At 36.6% G+C, this 21,295-nt stretch overlaps 1 protein-coding gene across 3 annotated transcripts in view; it reads left to right on the forward strand.

Annotated features, from left to right (window-relative positions):
- astn1 (astrotactin 1) overlaps window positions 1-21,295 on the forward strand; it is a 1,272,040-nt gene that overhangs the window by 1,166,122 nt on the left and 84,623 nt on the right. For all 3 annotated transcript variants that reach the window (XM_039734841.1, XM_039734842.1, XM_039734843.1), the window contains one exon: window positions 13,358-13,493. In XM_039734841.1, coding sequence (XP_039590775.1) covers window positions 13,358-13,493 — 136 coding nt within the window. The remainder of the gene's footprint in view (window positions 1-13,357; window positions 13,494-21,295) is intronic.

Genomic DNA, 21,295 nt, shown 5'->3' on the forward strand with positions numbered 1-21,295 from the left:
AAATTTGATGAAAAAATGAGGCCGGATAAAATCGGCAATCCCCTCCCCTCAGTAAACTGAATTTTTGAGTCCAAAGTATGTAGGCCATTGGTTGATTTGACATGGAATGATCCATACAGTAAACTTGTAGCTTTGACAGCAGTCTACAGCGCGTTCCTATGAAGCCAAAGGTGTAAAGTGACATGCCCAGTAACTCTCTCCAAATAGTCTGCAACTTGCCTCTTTTGTCTTTAGTCATAAGGATGAGTGTTCATGAGAGCTGACAACCAGTGAATGCTCATCCAGAAGTACAATGCATTGTGTCCTGTAAGGGGCATTAGCGACTCCAACACTCCAGGTGCAATTACAAAGACAATTCCAGGGTTCAAAATGAACATTTTTAGAAATACCTTCAAACAAGGAAATACCTTTCAAACCATGCAACTCTTTTTTATCTTCTCTTTCTTTTCACTCCCACTCCTCTCAGTTGAGCTTTATCCATCCTTCACACCTGACCCCATCTCACCTGGGTGAGGTGAAGCCCCTTCCTTTATACCAGACCAGGGAGTAGTTTGCGTGCCACCATATTGCACCCAGGAAGCACTTCCAGGTGAAACAGAACCCTTCTAAAACGAGGAATGCTCTTTTCCACAGCTCCCACTGGTGGCTCCCAAGAAAACCAGGAGGGCTGCCCATTGGGACTACAGCTCCCATGCAGCCCTGCAGGGTTTGCCCATGTGAAATCCACCAGAGGGATGCTTCCACATATTACACTGGGGGAGCACATGGTTCTGGTTTGCTGTTTCCCTCCACCCCTCTATTATGAAGGCGTTCTTTCTTCCCAGCTGGAGGCCAGCCAATCCATGTCCTCTTTGAAGAAGAACAAGGACCATGGGTGTTTTGAACCTCACAAAATGACTGATGTCTTATGCTTTAACAATAAAAGGACCAACTTGCTGTAGCTGCTAACCCTCCATACAGTGCTAGCTCCATCAGGTAGCATATTATTGGCTGTCATAAAGAGGTAAGCAGGCCTGTGCTGGAAGATTGGCTTACAATTGTTAAATGTGACATGCCCAGCAAATTTTAGTCATTTAAACTGACATGATCTAGCACCAAGATTAGCAGTGCAAATCTGGCATACCCTATGACTAGAAGTTGTATAATGTGACATGAACTGAAAAGCTCCATGAATATAACAAGAAAATTAATTTAGCCTCATCATGTTCAGTCTGTGGAAAATAATTTTGCCTCATCATATTCATCTATGGAAAGTGAGGTCAGGCAAAAAATACAAAGTTACACTGGCTAGTTAACTCTTATTTGTAAAGTCTGTTATATTGTTGAATAAAAGGGTTAATTTGGTGATTCTTAAACTCAGTCCAGGGGACTCCACATGGCTACAAGTTTTTTTTTTTACAGTCAGTGAGTCATTTTGCCTCTAATTGGTCTCATTTAATTTGTTGGTTATTCTACAATCACACAAGCACAGCAGTGTAATTTTTTTTTTTTACATTTATGAGCCATTTAGAAATATTTAGATTTTTGCTATAACTTGAAGAGTTTAATTCTCTTTGTTTTCCTATTAATCTCCCTTTGTCCTTATAGTTTTCAACCTTAAATTGTGACAAGCAGAGCAGACACCCGGGCAAATGAGGTTGCATGCTGAAAGGCTACGTAGATGTATTTCAGCATCAGCCCCATGAAGGTGCTCATTAGCAAATAAAAATGAATAACCAGAACACCTGGAAAAGAGGAATGAAAATCGCAACAATCATGAGAAATTCAAAAAACAATTTAAAAAATGCAAAATTATTTCCATCTATCACATGCAAAGGCTTGATACAGTACATACTAATAAAAATTTCACAAATTTAGTATTGTAATTTCAACATTGATCTCAAAACAAAGAAACTGGGATGTAAAAGCCTACTTAATTAGGCAGGGAGTCTAAATGAAAACAGAAGTTGGTCTGAACAAAAACCTTCAGCCACATGGACTCCCGGCACTGAGTTTGAGAGACCCTGAGTTAATTGATGAAGGACAACTGACACTCTGAAGGAACATCCTGTAACCACAAGCCCATCAACTGTTCCAGGTTATTCTTGTGGAAGTGAACAGCATTTTGAAGTGGAAACATAAAAATATTTTAAGAGCCCCATAAATACATGAAAGCAACATGGTACATGTTCAGCATAGGGTAGTTATCAAATACCTTTTTTATTAAAGATAAAACACTATGTGAATAACCATAAAGCAAATAAGGAATTGATTTGCTGAGTCTGGCCATTGTTAATCTATTCACAGAAAATAATATTAAAAGAACAGGATGCTTAAAGTTCCCCAGGATATAAAAATAGAGTAGCCTCAAGTAGGGCCTCTAGTAAAAGGATTACCTAAGATCCAAATGTAGATAGTTGTCCCTGATTAAAAGACCCCCAGGCTTTCTGAACCCATTTAATCCATTACAGCCTAAGAGGGAATTGAAGCCTACTATACCTGTAATGTTTGGCTCATAGCAGGGAGGTTTACCTGTCCATCGCGGGGCCCAGTCCCACACGACTCATACAAAGTTAATTTAGAGGCAATCTGAGAAACATCTAGTTTTGTGCAATACACCAGCATTACCTGAGATAACAAAGTAAAAATAAATAAATAAATTCCTTATGGAGTGCAGTCTTTAAACTCTCACCGGGGCACATTGGGAAACAAAATGTAGGTCACAAGGCTTTTGTGCCACTTTTCTTTGGGCTGGGTGCTGACTTTAACAAAAAGGAAACTCTGAAGCGTTTGCATGCTCTTGCTACAGTCATCAGCAAGCACAGTTATTGTTTGATGAAAGAACAAAATGTCTTTATCACCCACTTAAGAAACTTTGTAAATGCTCCAAATATTTCGAAGGGGGAAAAAACACCTGTCAGGGGCCTCAAAAATCACTTTGATTTAGTTCCAGGTTTTTAAAAAAACTGTCAAAAAGACAAAAGACTTGAATGAATGTTTCTAATTATACAAAAGGGAGGGGGTATTGTCTTTTCTTCTTGAGGCTGAATATGAGAGGCCTCCAAAAACACACATTTCATAAATATATTCAGCACATGCAAAACAGCACTGTTTCCGTTGAATCCAGTTATATTATTACACACATGCAGAGCTCATGTCTCCATGCTGCATGAAAGGATAATGTGCCCTTGACTCCAGCAAGCAGCTCATGTAGCATACAGTGAGTTAAACGTTACTTCTTCTGAGTAAAGTCATATTTGTAGGTATTAAAGGAATTGTAAATGCTAACTTTTAGTGACTGAATATTGTACATTTTAAAATGTTGGCTTTGTTTTAAATATAGTGTTTCTAAATTGACAAAATGTCCTTTTCTGCATTCTTTAGCCAGTTCTTGGTTTGTCAGAGCTTTTCTGCAATGAATCTATACTAATAAAAGGCAAAGCTCTCACTGACTGACTGACTGACTCACTCACTCACTCAATGACTCACTCATCACTAATTCTCTAACTTCCCATGTAGGTAGAAAGCTGAAATTTGGCAGGCTTATTCCTTACAGCTTACTTACAAAAGTTTAGCAGTTTAGCGTAACGGTCATAACGGTCAACAACGTCTGCCATATTGAACTTTATTATTCATGGCCCCATCTTCACGAAATTTGGTAGGCAGCTTCCCTGCGCTAACCGAAACCGATGTACGTACTTATTTCGCTGGTATGACACCACTGTCAGCCGCCATATTGAACTTTCCAACGTCACTAATTCTCCAACTTCCCGTGTAGGTAGAAGGCTGAAATTTGGCAGGCTCATTCCTTACAGCTTACTTACAAAAGTTTAGCAGATTTCATTTCAAAATTCTATGCATAACGGTCAACAACGTCCGCCATGTTGAACTTTCTTATTTACGGCCCCATCTTCACGAAATGTGGTAGGTGGCTTCCCTGAGCTAACCGAAACCAATATACATACTTATTTTGGTGGTTTGACGCCACTGTCAGCCGCCATATTGAACTTTCCAACCTCATAAATTCTCCAACTTCCCGTGTAGGTAGAAGGCTGAAATTTGGCAGGCTCATTCCTTACAGCTTACTTACAAAAGTTAAGCAGGTTTCATTTCGAAATTCTACGCATAATGGTAATAACGGTCAACAACGTCCGCCATGTTGAACTTTCTTATTTATGGTCCCATCTTCTCGAATTTTGGTAGGCGGCTTCCCTGCACTAACCGAAACCAATGTACGTACTTATTTCGGTGGTATGATGCCACTGTTGGCCGCCATATTGAACTGCCTGCCTATATAAGACCGTCCGTCGCTCCGGTCTCTACATTCCCTTCCTTGCTTCGCCACAGGATTCATGTCTCCCTACTGATAACTACAGCCTTTTTGTTTAATCCACGGCTTCTCCGCTGTTTTATTGTTTGTTTATTACAATTATAGTTATTGTATAGGTATTTTAGACTTACTTTACATTTCTCAGGTACCCATTTCCTTTATCATTCCAACCCCCATTACCATGTCTATCGAGGTGATCACTATCGATCAAAGAACTGTCACTTACTGAGTGGTTTCCATGTCCAGAGATGGCACCTACCTTTTCCATTCTCTTTGTTACATATTGCACGGCCATATCAGGCTCACTCTTGATATCCGGAGGAACATTGTGTCTTATGTATTAAATGACTGGGAAAGGCTCAAGGTGTGGACTGATGACGGTACAGGAGATAATTATACTACACAGGAGCAAGAGAAGAGTGAAATGTTTAAGCCCTTCACCTATGGTTCTGCATGTGAGTTGATGGCTGCCGCTGAATTGTTTGGTTGTCGCTTTCAAGTGTACTGAAATGGCCAATTATTTTACACCTTTCGACAACCGCCAATGCCTCTTAAACATCTTAGATTCACAGGTGACGATTTCAGTAGTGAACACTTTGATGTTTATGAATGTTTAAACTCTCAAAAGCTGGATGTGATTTTATCGATGAAACCGGTTGTGTGCTTACAACGCTTGACAGATGCCGAATGTCACTTCAACACAACAAATTTTGCAAATACTTTCGTAATTGAAACAAACCATGAAACTGAAACCGATTAAAGAGTAAGCTCAGCGCACAGCTTGGTCATGTTACAACCGGAGGGCCGAACTGACAACATGGTATACAAAGAGATCCTTAACAAATAATTATTGGCATATTTTCCCTCAGTTTAAAAAGGTTTAATTTTCTTCTTAATAAAAATTTTAATGCAGTACTTTGCCACTGCGAAGCGCGGGTATTTTGCTAGTATTGATATACAGCTCTAAACCCTTATTAAACTGATGTATGTTATAAATCCCCACTATGAATCAAGGGAGGACATGTATAGGAAGAGCTTGAAAGTTTTGTATGACAGTAATCCTTTTGGTGAAGGAGGACAGCATGGCCAGAGGTCTGGGATGTGGGACCATGGGATGTCTGACCCACAATTATAATAGCATACAGGCTCTGATGTGAAAAATATTCAATTTTTGAACTGCCGACTGTTTACATTAAATTTTAATTATTTTGCTCAAATGAACCAGGAGAAGCCGAATTTACAGGACTTTCATTTCAAGCATTGCGGATTGTATTATACTAGTAATTTATTCATTTGTTCTAGTCAGTTTCTTTTTCAATTACTTTATGACCTGGGAACAGGAAATAAATATAGATGCCATAGAACCTCTTTTATTTATTTTACAACCTGTGAATGGATGGATGGCGTAGGACTAAGAATTATAATTACTAGGAATTAAATAGTTTGCAGTTTTGGATTGGAAGGAGTGCGAAAGTACTTCAAAGATCAAACACTTTGATCAGAGTCATTTGTCATGAGGACAAGATAGACAATCAAACGTGTGCATTGTCACATGTTTCGAAAACCCTTGTGTGCACTTTAATATTTAAACATAAATATGGTTTATTTGATGGACCAAAATGAAGAATAAAAAGCAACAACAGTGGAGTGACATCAGAGATCAACAGACGTGAGATTATCTGATTTGGATGATAGAAAACATAAATATGAGCAACATTAATCGCTAAACCAAAAGCCGCACATGACATTAACCCCTTGACACTTTTGACATTTTCAGTAAGTTATTTTAAGAATGTTCAGATGCAGACTTTGCTATTTTATTGTGTTCAATATTTTCTTCTATTTTGTATTTTTATACATTAATAAATACCATTTTGCTTTTATGTTTTCTATACTCTGTCTTTATCTAGAGTGACTGAAATAATAAATGGATATCAAGTGTGAGATGGCTACTGCTCTTATTAACAGGGTTTATCAAGGCTACTAAGGTTGCTCCTCAATAATTAGAACAACTGTGGCAATTGCTTTCTTTTTTATCTTTCTGGTGTTTTTTCTTCTTTTTATCTTTGTTTATCTAGTTTGACTATGAAGTCGTTTGTTGCTTAAGTTTGACTTGATTGTATGCAGTGGTATTTTCTTCAAATGAAATTAAAATAAAAAAAACATTGCAGTAAATGGAGACATAGTTTGGGTAGTAAGTAGCATATAACCAAGATGGTTTTGGTTTAATATGGTTAGTAATGACATACACCCTCATGTTTGTTAGAGCTGGTGATAGTTGCTGGGTGACTGGCATTTGGTTCCACTTGAGGTTTTGTCTGGATAATATTGTCATGTTTATGTGTGGGTATATCTGTTGATGTGTTAATCTTCAAGCGTGAGAGTAAATGAACTCAATAAATGATCCTGGTAAATTTCATGATAATACAATACATAAATACAAAATGGCTTAGCTCAACAAAGAAAGAGCTATTAAGGAATACCATTTAACATTTTTATTATTTCAGGGAAAAAAAAATGTTTTTAAATCTGGAAATGTGGGTTTTATTGTCTTATTCTGTTTGCCAGAAGTCATGAAAGAAAAGTGTTTAACCTAAATGATTTTAGACCTTCAGTATTCTGCCAGCTTTCCAGTGCACAGTGTGAATATTTTACATTGGTCAAAATTTTCTTTCAAAATTGTCTTGTGCTGTCTTTTTCACCCTTGGTAATGTTTTATATCCATTATGTTATACAGATGAGCATGTAATAGACCAAACATGATTTTTTTTTCCAGAATTATAGTTTTACCTTACAAAACCCATACATTGTTTGTCTTCTGTGGCTAATGGATTTTTCATTATCTAATGTAAAAGTTAAGATTGATTAAGCATGTAAACTTACATTGTTAATTATTTAATTGGTAAAGTAAGGCCTGTACATCTTTACACTGTCAACAAAATGAATAACTAAATAAGTGTGGCATCATGATGCACTGCTAACTCGGTGATCCAGCATTCAGATTTCGAATCCTGTTCTGGGTGGTTGTTCATGTGGACTATAAATATTTTCCCAGTGCTTGCCCAGGTTTTGCTTCTTGTAATCTGATGTTCCTCCCACATCCCCCAAAATATGATGGGTGCATTAATTGGGAGTTCCAAATTAGCCCTGAGTAGTTATGAGCATGGTTGTGATTATGAATAGGCCCTGCAATGAACTGGTGGCCTGTCCAGGGTTGTTTCCTGCCTTGCGTTTTTTGCTGCAGGGACAGGCTTTGACCACGTGTCTCAGAACTCAGAATTGGAAGAATTAATTAAAGTTGTGTTACATTTACATTTACTGGATTAGCAGATGATTTTTTCCAAAGTGACTTACCAAAGAGTTCAACATAATCAAGTAAACATCAGTCTGGTGGACTATTTATGAAAGAGTGCTACAGGACAAGGTTATAAAATTGATCATCGCAAGTGAAGAGCTCAGAACAAAATACAATCATATGCTGATTTACTGCTGGCCTGATTTGACTCATACTTAAGAAAGATGGCCATGGAAAACAATAGGGTATTAATGTTGTAGAGACTTCATAAACCAGCTGCAGTAATAAACCATTCATTATTTTTATTATTTCATGGGGTGTTTTATGTTTTCTGACTCTTGTAGGGCTCTATAAGGCACCTTGTTTTTACTGGTGCTGTTCTACATGGCTAATGCGTACATATTAGGCCCACACCATCTTCCTTACACCAGTGTTTCTCAGTCTTTATTGTTCTGCATACAAGTTTTGCCTTTTCAGAGAAACACAGGCTTAAGTGAACCACAATGACCACTCGCAAACCAAAGATAGTAACCTGTGGCCCCCCTGTGATTTGGGAAACACTACTTTAAATGGTCTTGGTGTACTGGCAGTTAAAGTATGTGAGCCAGTGACCCACTATAGACCACAGCGCCTCAACTGAAATGACCTGTATCTGCCATATGGCCAGTTTGATATACGGCCAAATTCTCAGTCCAAAATGGAGCCATAAGTCTGCTTATGACTGTGTGATAAGATGCATTCGGATCCCAGGTGATGCAAGAGGCTTTTAACAAAAACAGAGTGCTCCGGCTTGGAGGGTTGTACAGTAGCTGCTAATCGCAATGTGGTAGAGCGGCTCCAGGGTCTTGATGGGCAGTTGGCTATTCTGGCAATCACGCAATCACGTGCATGACAGCCAATTGCCTTGTTAACACTGGAGTCTGTGATTAGTGCACCTGCATGCCTATCAGCTTAAAATGAGCCTAAACAGGGAGACTGAGGGGAAAAAAATAGAAGTATGTACGTTAAATATAAAGAAAAGAAAAGAGACAGCATTATGGCAGATCCAGTGCTACAGGGTGAAGACAAGCTGTTGGGCATTGTCCCACGTATTTGACCCTTAAAGGGCAGTGTCATTCCTGCTAATAAACCAGTGACCAGAGTGACCCTCCGCTCTGAGTGGTCTCTCGCCTTAAGGTGATGTGGTGGTGGAAGACAGGAGATGGTTCCGGCAGGGGCCGCAGGAGCCTTGCTCTGAGGGAGGGCAGCAAGGGACATGATTCATACATGGGGCACCTCAGTGTTGACTGAACAAGGTGGCTATGGTGCAAGCTCTTGAGGAGTTGGATTGCGTCAGTTGGTGGGTGTCTCCTTGGGCTAGAGAGAGCACCAAGGCAAGCTATACTTTTAGAGAACAATAGATCTTATGTTTCTTAACCTTATTTTTAAGGATTATTTATGGATTATTTATTGATGACTTTTAACTTCCTAGTATCACATGCTTTTATGGATTATTTACTTTATTTGTTTAATACACTGCACTTCTGCACTTTGGAGATTTGAACCCCTGCTTGAATTTTGAAAATAAAAGTACTTGCACTCATTTGCACTTACCTATTGCTTGTTTGTATCTTTGTTTGTCTGTCCCATCCCAGTCATGTTAGTGACGGTTCCAGGTGCAAGTTGTGCTGGAGCCAACCTGATTTGTCACGGACAGTACAAGCTAGTTACAAAAACTAGGTTACACAAAGCTAACAGCTAATATCAGACAGAAATTCACAAAACAAGAGAGTATTCAAACACATCTTAAACACATTGAGGAAGGGTCAGAATTTCAGATGGAGGTGGGCAGCCCATAACACCAGAAAGAAGCTACACATGAAAAGAATCTGGATTGCGATTTGATGAAAACAGGAGATGGTGTCTCCATTTATATACATCTCTGTAGGCAAGCACCAATGATTTCAGACAAGCCTCTGTATTTTGAGTCGTCTGCTACAGCTTAGTTACATACGATAGTACTGCTGCAAACAGACAGTTACAATAGTCCAGATATGACAAGACCAAAGTTTAGAACAGGAGTTGTACTATATATTCTGTCAGATATGGTCTGATCTTAAGGATATTGTATAAAGTGAATCTGCAAGACCAAGAGACAATTGCAGTATGGTCAGTGAAGGACTGCCACCCCAAGGCTGCAAACAGAATAGGCATGTTTTAGCAATAATAAGCCAAGCTGAACAGTGATGGGGTGAGAAGATCTGCTTTTGCCAAGTTCAACTGGAGATAGCATTCCTTCATCCAGGTTGTTATATCAGTGAGACATGCAAAGATTCAAGCTGATAACATGTAGTCCTCTAGAGGGAATGACAGGTACAGCTGCATAACATCGGCATAGCTCTGATAAGAGCATCAGACCATATAATAGAGTCTAGGGAGGTGTATAAAGAAAAGTGGAGTGGCACAGTACCGATCCTTGAGACATCCTGTACTTTTCTGGTGTGCTATCAACGTCTCTCCTTACATGGACACGTTAGGATCTGCTCAAGAGGTAGGACTCAGACCACCTGAGGACAGTCCCAGTATTGCCAAGGCCTGAGATGGTGGCAATGAGAATCGATTGGTTGACAGTGTCAAAGGCAGAGGAGAGATCTAGAAGGTGACACGTTGGTAGGTCTAGCCAGCCTTAATGCGTCTACAGCAGTTAGTAGAGCCATCTCAGTGGAATGGCCCCTCTTGAAGGTTGATTAGGATCAAGCAGTCTGTTCTTTAGAAGAAAGAGAGAAAGAAAGTTGATTAGAAAGAGAATTGTTTCAGTGTTTGGGATAAAAAAGAAGAGAGAGATTGGTTTGTAAACTACTTGAGATGGGCTTCTTGATAACAGGAGTTATTAGTTATTGAACAATGTGCAAGTTATTCACTAACAATCTGTTATGAATAAATAATATAATCAATATTCCCTATTTAAAATGGCAATATTTTGTTAACTTCAATGTCTCACTTGCTTCTATCCAACTATCTGTTTTTGGAGCCCACTTTTACCAGTATACGGCCATATTTCTGTGGCAGCAAGTCAGTAACCAATCCAAAAATATAACTCTCGTTCATCACATAACATTTATTATTTCTTTATATGCTTCTTTTAGTTTAATATGTTAGCACTGCTGATTTTCTTTACTCGACCATTCTGTGTGTCAGTCTATTTATTTTTCTAACTGTTTTTTAAGTATGTTGATGAACATAGCCAGAGGCCAGCTAACATATCCTTCTATGGGAATTTATTGGACCTTATCAGAATATTTAAGATGTTACGGCCTGAAATACTGAAGCAATTTACTGAATGCCTGCCCCCTGCTTCTTTAGGGGAGCTTATTAATGACAGGTGAACCTAAGACAAATTGCACTAGTGCCATAGCAGACATCCTGTGACGCAAGAAATTCATCTTAGGAAACATCAGGTCCAATGTTTTAATGAGGACATGACTTTTTTTTTTTTTGTTTTAGTTTGAACTTTCTTTAGGGGCCAAATTTATGCTGTGTATCAAAGTAGCACATAAAAATTATTTAGTATATTGTACTTTCAGAAATGAAGAAAAATACATGGTGTGGTTAAAAGTTGCATAGTTAAAATTTCATTTGCTGGAAAAATGCTGACAGTTTTTAAATTCATAAATTGCAAGTCCCCACCTGGAGGTTTCTAATGTGCCCACATGAATAAGAACCAGCGTGGACCTCTTGCTGGCTCTTGTAGCCAACTACTCTAGCTGTGAGTAATGGCATGTCTTCCTTAGTAATAAATAGATCAAGTAAAGAGATTACTTAAAATCTGATCTCTTTTTTTATTCAAATTAGAAAAGGAATTGACAAATAATACCTTCCAGAAAGAAGGTAAAGGTAATCTTCAAATGGTTGTTACAACCATATGATTTAATATACCTTATTTAGTGTACTAGCGTGTATGTGTGTTAGTCCCTCCATTTCCTTAAAGAAGAGCTTGAATTTGTTAGAACTTCAGCTTAACAAAGGGCGACAGAGGAATGCTATCCCAATTTAACTCTAAGTTTCCCAGAGTTTTGTAAATCTGTACTCGAAAGTAGATGGTTCCATTTCATTCTATAGATGCCCAAATATACTGAGATTTGGTGACCTGAAGGAAACTCAGCTAAGGTGAATTAACATTTTGTGTTTCAGGAAACATTTAATGATTTTCTTAATTGTGCAACATAGAGCATTAACCCTACTAAAAAAAAGTTCATTTACAAATAAGCACACTGCTGCCATGATACACTTCATCCCGCCATATTCAGAAATCTTTTCTCATTGAAATATAATGTATACTTGTATTAAGGAACTCTAAGCATTGCAGAAAAATGTTACCTACACTTCTGAACTTTCCCCATTGGCTTGCATTTCACCCTCTAAATAGTTATAATGCAAACTCAGGAAATATTGAATATGTGTATCCAATATGTGTTTCTTCATTTTGATTATGGTATCTTTGCTTTGAATCATGGTTTTACAACTCTTAAAATTATGAGTATTGCAAAAGGTAGCTCACAAATCAGATACCTCTGATAAAAGCTTGGGGGTCTTTATAGAAAAGGCATCAGAGGAGCATTTCAGCATTGTGAACAAGACAGGAATAAAGACAGATGGGACTCCAATTGTTGGAAGGACATATTAAAGCACATAACACCACACACATTTGTTCCAAACAAATTTAAAACCACCAATTAACTAAATGTGACCTTTACTGGAATGTGTGGGGAAACCTGAAAAGTACCAGGTGAATCTCCCAGGCAGACATGAGGAACACATGAAGGTTCCACACAGTCACTGATACTGCGATGCTGCTGCACGGTTCCACTTGTGCAACTACTACACTTTAATTTTTCAACATTTGGTGTGTATCTGTGGTCTACTTCAAGGTGAGAAGCTTGTGTGCTTGTTGCATTTTCAATAGGCTTGTTTTCCAGGCCAGCATTGTTTTTGTTTTTGCTGTTCACTTATATACAACACAGGTATGATATTATTTTAATCCTCATAAATTTCTTTGTGCAAAGTTGTAGGGGATCTACAATCCACAGAGATAGCAGAGTTTTTTCTTCTAGCTCACTTAACTTATTTCAAATATAAATACCGGAGGTGATGTGTGTGACTGAATTTGTAGTATATTTATTGTTTTCTTTTTCAAAGATGCTATAAAATTAGTACAAATCATTGCTTATAGATTAAACAAGAAATCACAGAATAAAATTTTGCTTGAATACACGTATACAGTTTTAAAAAATGTCTGCCTTTCGTATATTTGAGAATTAGTGTTTTTTGAGTGTTCAATATGAAATGTTAACCGAAATATTCTGCAGTATTTATTAGGAAAAGAATTAACTAAAGTCAGTTACAGTTAAAACAACTACATATGGTGATTTATAGTGTCCTTAATTGCAAAAGGTAAAGTCGGGAAGACATTAAAAAACTTTTTGCAAATAAGCTTTTAAATGCAGAGGTCAGCTACTTAGCAGCATGCCTTCTTTTCTTGTTCCAACTGTATTTATTATAGTAAAAATGTGTTACATGAATAAAGAATAAATTACACTGTATTACAGTTAACTGATTATTTTTGGCTCTCTCTTTTCAATTAGCCCTAACATGACTTTAACATTTTTTATTTTTGCAGGTATATACAGCTTTAATTTGTATGGACATTCTTTTTTTAAGTGAGTCATTTGTATACTTAATGATGCATTTTTATTTGTTATTTTTTCTTTTTTCAGAAGCCATGCTTAGCTTTGGGGATGATATTCTTTCTGGTGCCAAATCTCCATGTGTGATGCTCGGAGGAGTTCCTGACCAAATGACTTCGTCTATAAGCCTTATAATCCGTTGCCTGGAACCCGATACCACATACATGTAAGTATTCTGTAATACTTTCTGTTTTTTTGTCATTGTCATTATTCATTTATAGAGAGAACATTTTTAGTTAGCATACTAGCCTTAATTTATGAAATGGTCAGGAACATAACTGAAAACCTAAGCTTAGTTACATTTATTCATTAAATTGATATTCATTATCAACTTTGACTGTACGCCCTGCTTTTTGATAATAAGTTACATTTGATCTGAAATAGTTTTCATTTTTGTATTTGTACTGAGTTACAGTAAGAACAATACTAGAGACTGGCATATTTAGAAAAAATAGTGACAAAACGTATACTGTTTGAATGCTATTTAATGTTTTACTATTATTACATTGTAATTTTATATTAAAGGAGGCTTCAATAAATGGTGTGAATTGAAGGATAGGATTTTGGCTGTAATTCTCATCTGAAACTGCTTCAGTCCTAGTTTAATTTCTGGCTTGCATGTTCCCTCATGTTACTATGAATTTCTATAAGGTATAAGTGCCTCCTTCCTAATGGTTGGCTAATTGGTGTCCAGTGCTAATGTGTGGATTTGTTCACTGTATAGGTTCATAAACTATGGATTGCATGTTGACTGATTTTGGGTCACTCAGTGTTGTGATGAACAATTGTAATCAATGGGAAAGGGTCATGTATGGTTTCTGGAATGTCTTGTGATGGGTCACCATAGGTAGTGTAAGCCACAGGTCTGCTATGACCTGCATTGGCATCCCCCATCCCCCTACAATTGCTGTCAGGAGTGATTCTTACAGAGGTCACCAACCTCCAGGACGACTGTTGCAGGCAGTGATAATAGGTCTCAAAGACACAAATAAGGCAAAATTGGGTCATGGACAAAAAAAGTTTAAGATCCACTGGTTTACTGGATGGACTGATATCCACTGCAGGGTCGGTTCCTGTACTCTTGAATGATTTAATAGTTTGTGGTTTCCCATAACCTGAAACAGGATAGTTTCTGCATTATATCTGTAGTATATTATATGTACTATAAAAATTCTTGTCACAAAAAAATCAAATATTCCATAATACTATGGTGAACTAAGGTCAAATGTTAATTGTGGCTATAGGCTCTGGCTCCTTACAACACAGAATTGGAATAAGTTGGTTTGAGGAAATTATATTGTCTCAAAACTATCTATTACATTTACATATCTTTATATAATATCATAATATCCATATTTACTTTCCTGAGATGAGAAGTATTTGTGGTCTAACTATTATACTGCTCTGAATCCACCTGCACCAGAATTAGAACATTAGAACAATCTAGACAAGAATAGGCCATTCAGCCCAACAAAGCTCACCAGTCCTATCCACTCAATTCTTCTAAAAAAACATCAAGTCTACTTTTGAAAGTTCTTAAAGTGTTACTGTCTACCATAATACTTGGTAGCTTATTCCAAGTGTCTGTTTAATTAAGGACATGACACCAAATAATGCCAGCAATTAAGAAACCTCATGGCAGTGTAACAACACCCCTTGCCCTTTGGCTTCCAAAGTCATCTTGTGGGAAGCAGAGGGTCTTTTCCCAGGAAAAACATTATCTGCTTTAAGTTGCAATGGCATACTCTAGTGCTTAACCCTCTCACAACGGCATCCGTGAAAGTGGAACAGAGTGGTTTACAAAGAATTATGAGTGGATGTGTGCTGTTTCCCTTCACATCTATAGATCTAGACACATTTTTCCATCTTAACACTGACATAGCCAACTGTCTTGATAAGCAGAGGTGAGGTCCTATTAGTCTGGTTCAAAACAGGAAGGCATTTTAAGCCATACTAAAGCTTGTTAGGCCTTGCTGAAGTAGGCTACTATTTTAAGACATACTGAAGTTGCAACACCAGTTGGCTCTTAAAGTAATTTCACACCCATGACAAGTGTCCTAATATTTCAGTACTCCTGTATACCCAAACCACTAGACAAATAAAATGTTAGCGCCATCTGTGTTATATAGTTTATATTATAGTTTTATTATATATATAGTTTTATTATATAATGTTTTATATATATATACTCAGCAAAAAAAGAAACGTCCTTTTTTCAGGACTGTGTATTTCAACAATAATATTTTAAAATCCAAATAACTTTACAGATCTTCATTGTAAAGGGTTTAAACAATGTTTTCCATGCATATTCAATTAACCATAATCAATTAATTAACATGCACCTGTGGAATGGTCGTTAAGACCTTAACAGCTTACAGAAAGTAGGCATTTAAGGTCACAATTCTAAAAACGCAGGACACTAAAGAGACTTGTCTACCGACTGTGAAAAACACCCAAAGAAAGATGCCCAGGGTCCCTGCTCATCTGCATGAACGTGCATTAGGCATGCTGCAGGGAGGCATGAGGACTGCCATGTCCGCACTGTGAGACGCCTAAGACAGCGCTACAAGGAGACAGGAAGGACAGCTGATCATCCTCGCAGTGGAAGAGCCCGGATCTCAATCCCATTGAGCACGTCTGGGACCTGTTGGATCGCAGGGTGAGGGCTAGGCCATTCCCCAGAAATGTCCAGGAACTTGCAGGTGCCTTGGTGGAAGAGTGAGGTAACATCTCACAGCAAGAACTGACAAATCTGGTCCAGTCCATGAGGAGGAGATGCACTGCAGTACTTCAAGCAGCTGGTGGCCACACCAGATACTGACTGGTACTTTTGATTTTGAGCCTCCCTTCATTCAGGGACACATTGTGAAACATTTTTAGTTTATGTCTTATGGTGTTGACTCTTTTAGTGTTCATACAAATATTTACACATTAAGTTTACTGAAAGTAAAACAGTTGAAAGTCAAAGGACGTTTCTTTTTTTGCTGAGTATATATATATATATATATATATATATATATATATATATATATATATACATACATACAGTACAGGCCAAAAGTTTGGACACACCTCCTCATTCAATGTGTTTTCTTTATTTTCATGACCATTTACATTGGTAGATTCTCACTGAATGCATCAAAACTACTTGGTCAAATAGCCCTTACACAGCCTGGAGGTGTGTTTGGGGTCAGTGTTCTGTTGAAAAATAAATGATCGTCCAACTAACCTGACTTCTGCACAACACAACTGCTGGTCCCAACCCCATTGATAAAGCAAGAAATTCCACTAAATAACCCTGATAAGGCACACCTGTAAAGTGAAAACCATTTCAGGTGACTACCTGTTGAAGCTCATCGAGAGAATGCCAAGAGTTTGCAAAGCAGTAATCAGAGCAAAGGGTGGCTATTTTGAAGAAACTAGAATATAAAACATGTTTTCAGTTATTTCACCTTTTTTTGTTAAGTACATAACTCCACATGTGTTCATTCATAGTTTTGATGCCTTCAGTGAGAATCTGCTGGATCAGCTTTACCAGTGACTTTGAGATTGTTGAAGACTTGAATTATGTCTCCAAGTAGCCTTGTGTTTTCAGGATTACAGAGGTTTAACTTAATTCCCTTAATCTGTACTCCACATTAGGTGTCTGTTAGTGTAGTATTAGCTGACATAAAGTGTTTACCAGAGGGAAGTTTTTTGGAACAAATGATGATCTGGATGAGATGAGTCAGTGGTGATACTTTTGACATGGTTTATGACACCAGCTGCATACAAGTCTGCAACAGAAGGAACAGCACAGACAATTATTTTCTCAGCAGACCTCACAGCACACTCTTAACTTATTCATTTCGTTAATGCCAAGGAAGCATGTGCTGCTCATTGTTGAATGGACACAAGCTAGAGTAACTGCTATGGGAAATTTGCTTTTTCCTTCTTTTTATGATTTTTCGTTCCCAGAAATGTTTTAATTAACATCCGTGGTTTACCGCTTTATATTGACTGTAACAATGGCAACTGGAAGAAGATCTCATAAGTAATTATCCAGCCCAGTGAAGAAAATTTTGTGCACTACAGGCTGCTCTGGGTGATAATACTGTTGAAACCAAAATGGACATTATCTGTTCTGAGCTGAAGAAATGTATGACTGAGCAAAATGCATCACTGCAGCTAATTTTTCAATAAGACCTTTAAGCCATTCATCACAGTATTAATGAACTCAAACATGATAAGAAAAAGAAGACCAAAGAGTTTGGAGCCATAGCGGACAGGGTGCTCTTCAAAACAAAAAAAAAAAAGGATTTATAAAAATGCCTTTTATCTTTGGAAGAAGCATGCCCTCATGTGGTGGATCTAGATATGAGTCATAAATCACCACTTAAGATCTGAATGTAATTATTCTAAAACTATATTAAAGTCTAATATACTAATGGCTAAACCCCCATTCAACTTTTCCTGTTGCAGCTTTTAAACTAAAACCTTATCTTAAAAATCTGGGCCCTTTCATTTCATGTTCATCACAGATTTGGCATAAAGCTGAGAAGCGCCTTAACTCTTAGCCAAGGTAGCCCCCTCCCATTCCAATGTTCTAAGGCACAGAACATTCCAGTATTTAAGGTTCACCTTTAGTACCTCTCCTTCTTCTTTTTTTTTTTTTTTACAAAACTCATTTTTTCTAACATCTATACTATCTATCTATATTCCTCTTTTACCTCATATATTTCTACTTTTGGACCGCTCTTCTCTACCTCTGAATTTACAATTGATGTAAATCTGGCACCAACCTCTTGACTGAAGTCTGCTGGCACAATATCCTTTTTTAATCTGATGTTTTGATCTTGAGCTATCTGTGGCAAGAATTACCTTGTCATCCGAATGCAACATCACCAAATGGTAAGAGCGGCTGCATTTGGTTCTGACCTGGTGGCTAATGTCACTTCTTTCCCATCAAATTCAAATTCCTAGTATCTTTGTGGGTTTCGGGGTACAAGCCACTCTACACACTGTCAAACAACCTTTCTTTTCTACAAAGTTCTTTTCCAGGGCTGAGATGGATGGAGGGGTACAGAGTGGGAATGGGTACGATTGAAGGGATTCTTTTGTTTGTATATAATTCTATTCTTATTTTTGGTCTTTTACTTACTTTGTCAACCATGGAACCTGGGTAATTATGTCTATGTATTATAATTTTCCTCTACTATAAACAAATGTTTAATAAAAAATGTTGTTGCCTTTAATACTTGACCTATAAATTTGCCATGCATGTGCATAGTTATTAATATGCATTATATATTGAAAGATGAAGCAAACAAACTAATGAGCTCACTCTGGAATTGTTATTATGTCTTATGTCCTCCTAGATTAGGTAATGAACTGTATTGATTGGCTTATTTTCTTGCATGTGGGACATATAGTATACAGTAATGTCTGTATATTTTTTTATATCTGCTATGCTTTAAAAGGTATATATAAATTGTAAGTATTATTAGAAATCAAACATGATCAGTATTATTAATACAAGCCAGGTTAATATTAAAATATGTGATTACTATAATAAACAAAGGTGAAAAATAATTTGGTATTAATAAGACAGAATAGATTTTATTTTCCTTTTTATCAATGTCTAGAGGAACTTGCTATTGTAATCTACTGAAATGCTCCCATCTTGATCAAATATTGATAAATACAAAATCATTACTCTTAATGATAAAACTATAGTTAGCAAAGAGTGTATTTATTAAGAAAAAATCATTGACTAGCTATGAAGGCCTGAAGGGTTTAGAATACAGACACTCAAGGTCTCTAAGTTGTTGAAAGAAAAAAAAATCTAATTAAAGTAATCAAGGAAAACAAGTGAACAAGTGAAAGAACGCTGCTTGGAATTTCAGAATAATAACAAACTTCAAACTATGAAAGATAAAAGGGGGGTAAATATTAGTGTATGAGAAGGGGCTTAAAAACTTAAACCAATTATTTAACAGGTAAGCAGATTTTGCTAATTTTATACTTTAGATTTCAAGTTATTGGTCTCAATCACTATTAAATAGCAATAAAGTTCATTTTTTTTATTCATGCTTTAGGCACTTCTCTTATATGAACTGATTTCTTATGGATTTGTATATTTTTTGCATTCACTTTTAACTTGCTGTCATCCTAGAATTTTTTGAACACCCTTTTTCATGAAACTGAGTTTGGTTTTAAAATTTCAAATGAAATTGCTCTGCCTGATTTTATGTTCTAAAGTATCTAAAGGATTATATAGCAGTAGTTAAATCATTACTTGAAACAATATGAAATTAGAATGTGACTGAAAGCCATGATGGCTATAAAAACCTATTTTAAATGTAATTGCAATGGTCCACTTATTCTTTTTGTTTAAAGTTATAATAAATATGTAGGTACTGCAAAGTAGAATGTTTTGTTATGTTCAATTACAGTTTGAACAAATTGCGGAAAGTCTTAGGCACAAGTGTCAAGAACAAGTTCATTGGAAAGATGTTTGTTGTTAGTAAGTGAAACAGGTTTACAAAATACTTCATTCAGAAGATAACATGTTGTGCAAGTGTGCTTTTATTTGCTAAGTAAGTTAGATCCATCATACCATTTTCATTTATTTTTATAAATATTTTTTCTAATTTTGTATCATATACATTAGTTTTGTCACATGTTATACTTTTTTGTGTAATCAATATATAAGGATGTAGTCTTTTATTTCATTTCTGACTGGAAAATATTCTTTGTTATCCATGTTTATTAAGGCAATAATTGACTAGAGGACGGACAGTGGTTTTCAGTATGTTTGGATCTCAATTTTGACAAAGAATATTAGTTGGTCCAGTTCCTCCCACTCCTTTGGTTACTTAATAACTAAAGTGTCCCAATGTCTTACTCAGATACTTTTTAAAAGTTACCATGGTTTCTGATTCACTTACATGGCTTAGTAATTTCTTCAAAATGCCAATGACCTTTTGTAGCAAAGTGCTTCCTGGATTAGTATTTAATGCACTTCTCTTTAGTTCCTGTTTTGTCCTCAAGTGTGTTATTCACAGTTTTACAACGATAATGTTGTGGATCAGTATTATTGTTGCCTTTTAATATTTTGAAGGCCTGGTTTAGATGTTCTCTGCTTAAGACCAAAGAGGTTTTATTCTCTGAGTTTCTCAAAAGGAGGATATGGCCTTAATTCTCCCCTGAACAGCTTTTTAGTGCTGCTGTGTCTCTTTTTATAGTGTAGTGACCAGACCTGCACACAGTACTCCAGATGTGGTCTCATTAGCGCATTTAATAGTTTGAAGAACATCCCTTGATTTACTGTGTATTCAACAACTTAATATTATTTTTCCCTTTGTAATTGCTTCTATAAATAAATATATACAGTAATAAATTATTTTCAGGAGTTGTTTAGTTAGGTTAGCATCATCCATCTTACATTTATAATTATTCATTCCTTTGTCAGCATTGTAGTTCTTTGAAGTTTTTATATTAATATTAATTTCCTAAATGTGCTTGCTGGATTTTAAAGGTAGTCTAGGTCTCTCCAAATTGCTTTTTTGCTTCCTTGTTGTTAGCTATCCAATCAGCTCTGGTATCATATACAGATTTCACTAGCTTTTGAAAATGTCAGAGTCTGTTATTAATATAAATTCAGTCCAGTCTCTGAGGGAATTCCATTTATGACCTTAACTCATGTGGAAATTTCTCTTCTTCTCTCTACTCATTGACTTTGGTTGATCAAGTAGAAATTCATTTTTGTAAGTTACCTCTAAAGCTATTCATTTATAGCTTTAAAATGAATTTTCAGTGCAGTAGTATATCAAAGCTTTTTTAAAAAGTCTGAGTAACATTATATTGTATCTTAGCCTATTTAAAAAAACTGTAACAGACAGGTTTGGCAGATTTGTCATATTAAAAAGGAAGGCTGATATTTAGTATATTATTTTACTTTTTTGTCATGATGACAGGGGTAGGTTG

Source organism: Polypterus senegalus, chromosome 14 (assembly GCF_016835505.1).
Source record: "Polypterus senegalus isolate Bchr_013 chromosome 14, ASM1683550v1, whole genome shotgun sequence".
In the NCBI taxonomy this organism is placed as follows: Eukaryota; Metazoa; Chordata; class Cladistia; order Polypteriformes; family Polypteridae; genus Polypterus; species Polypterus senegalus.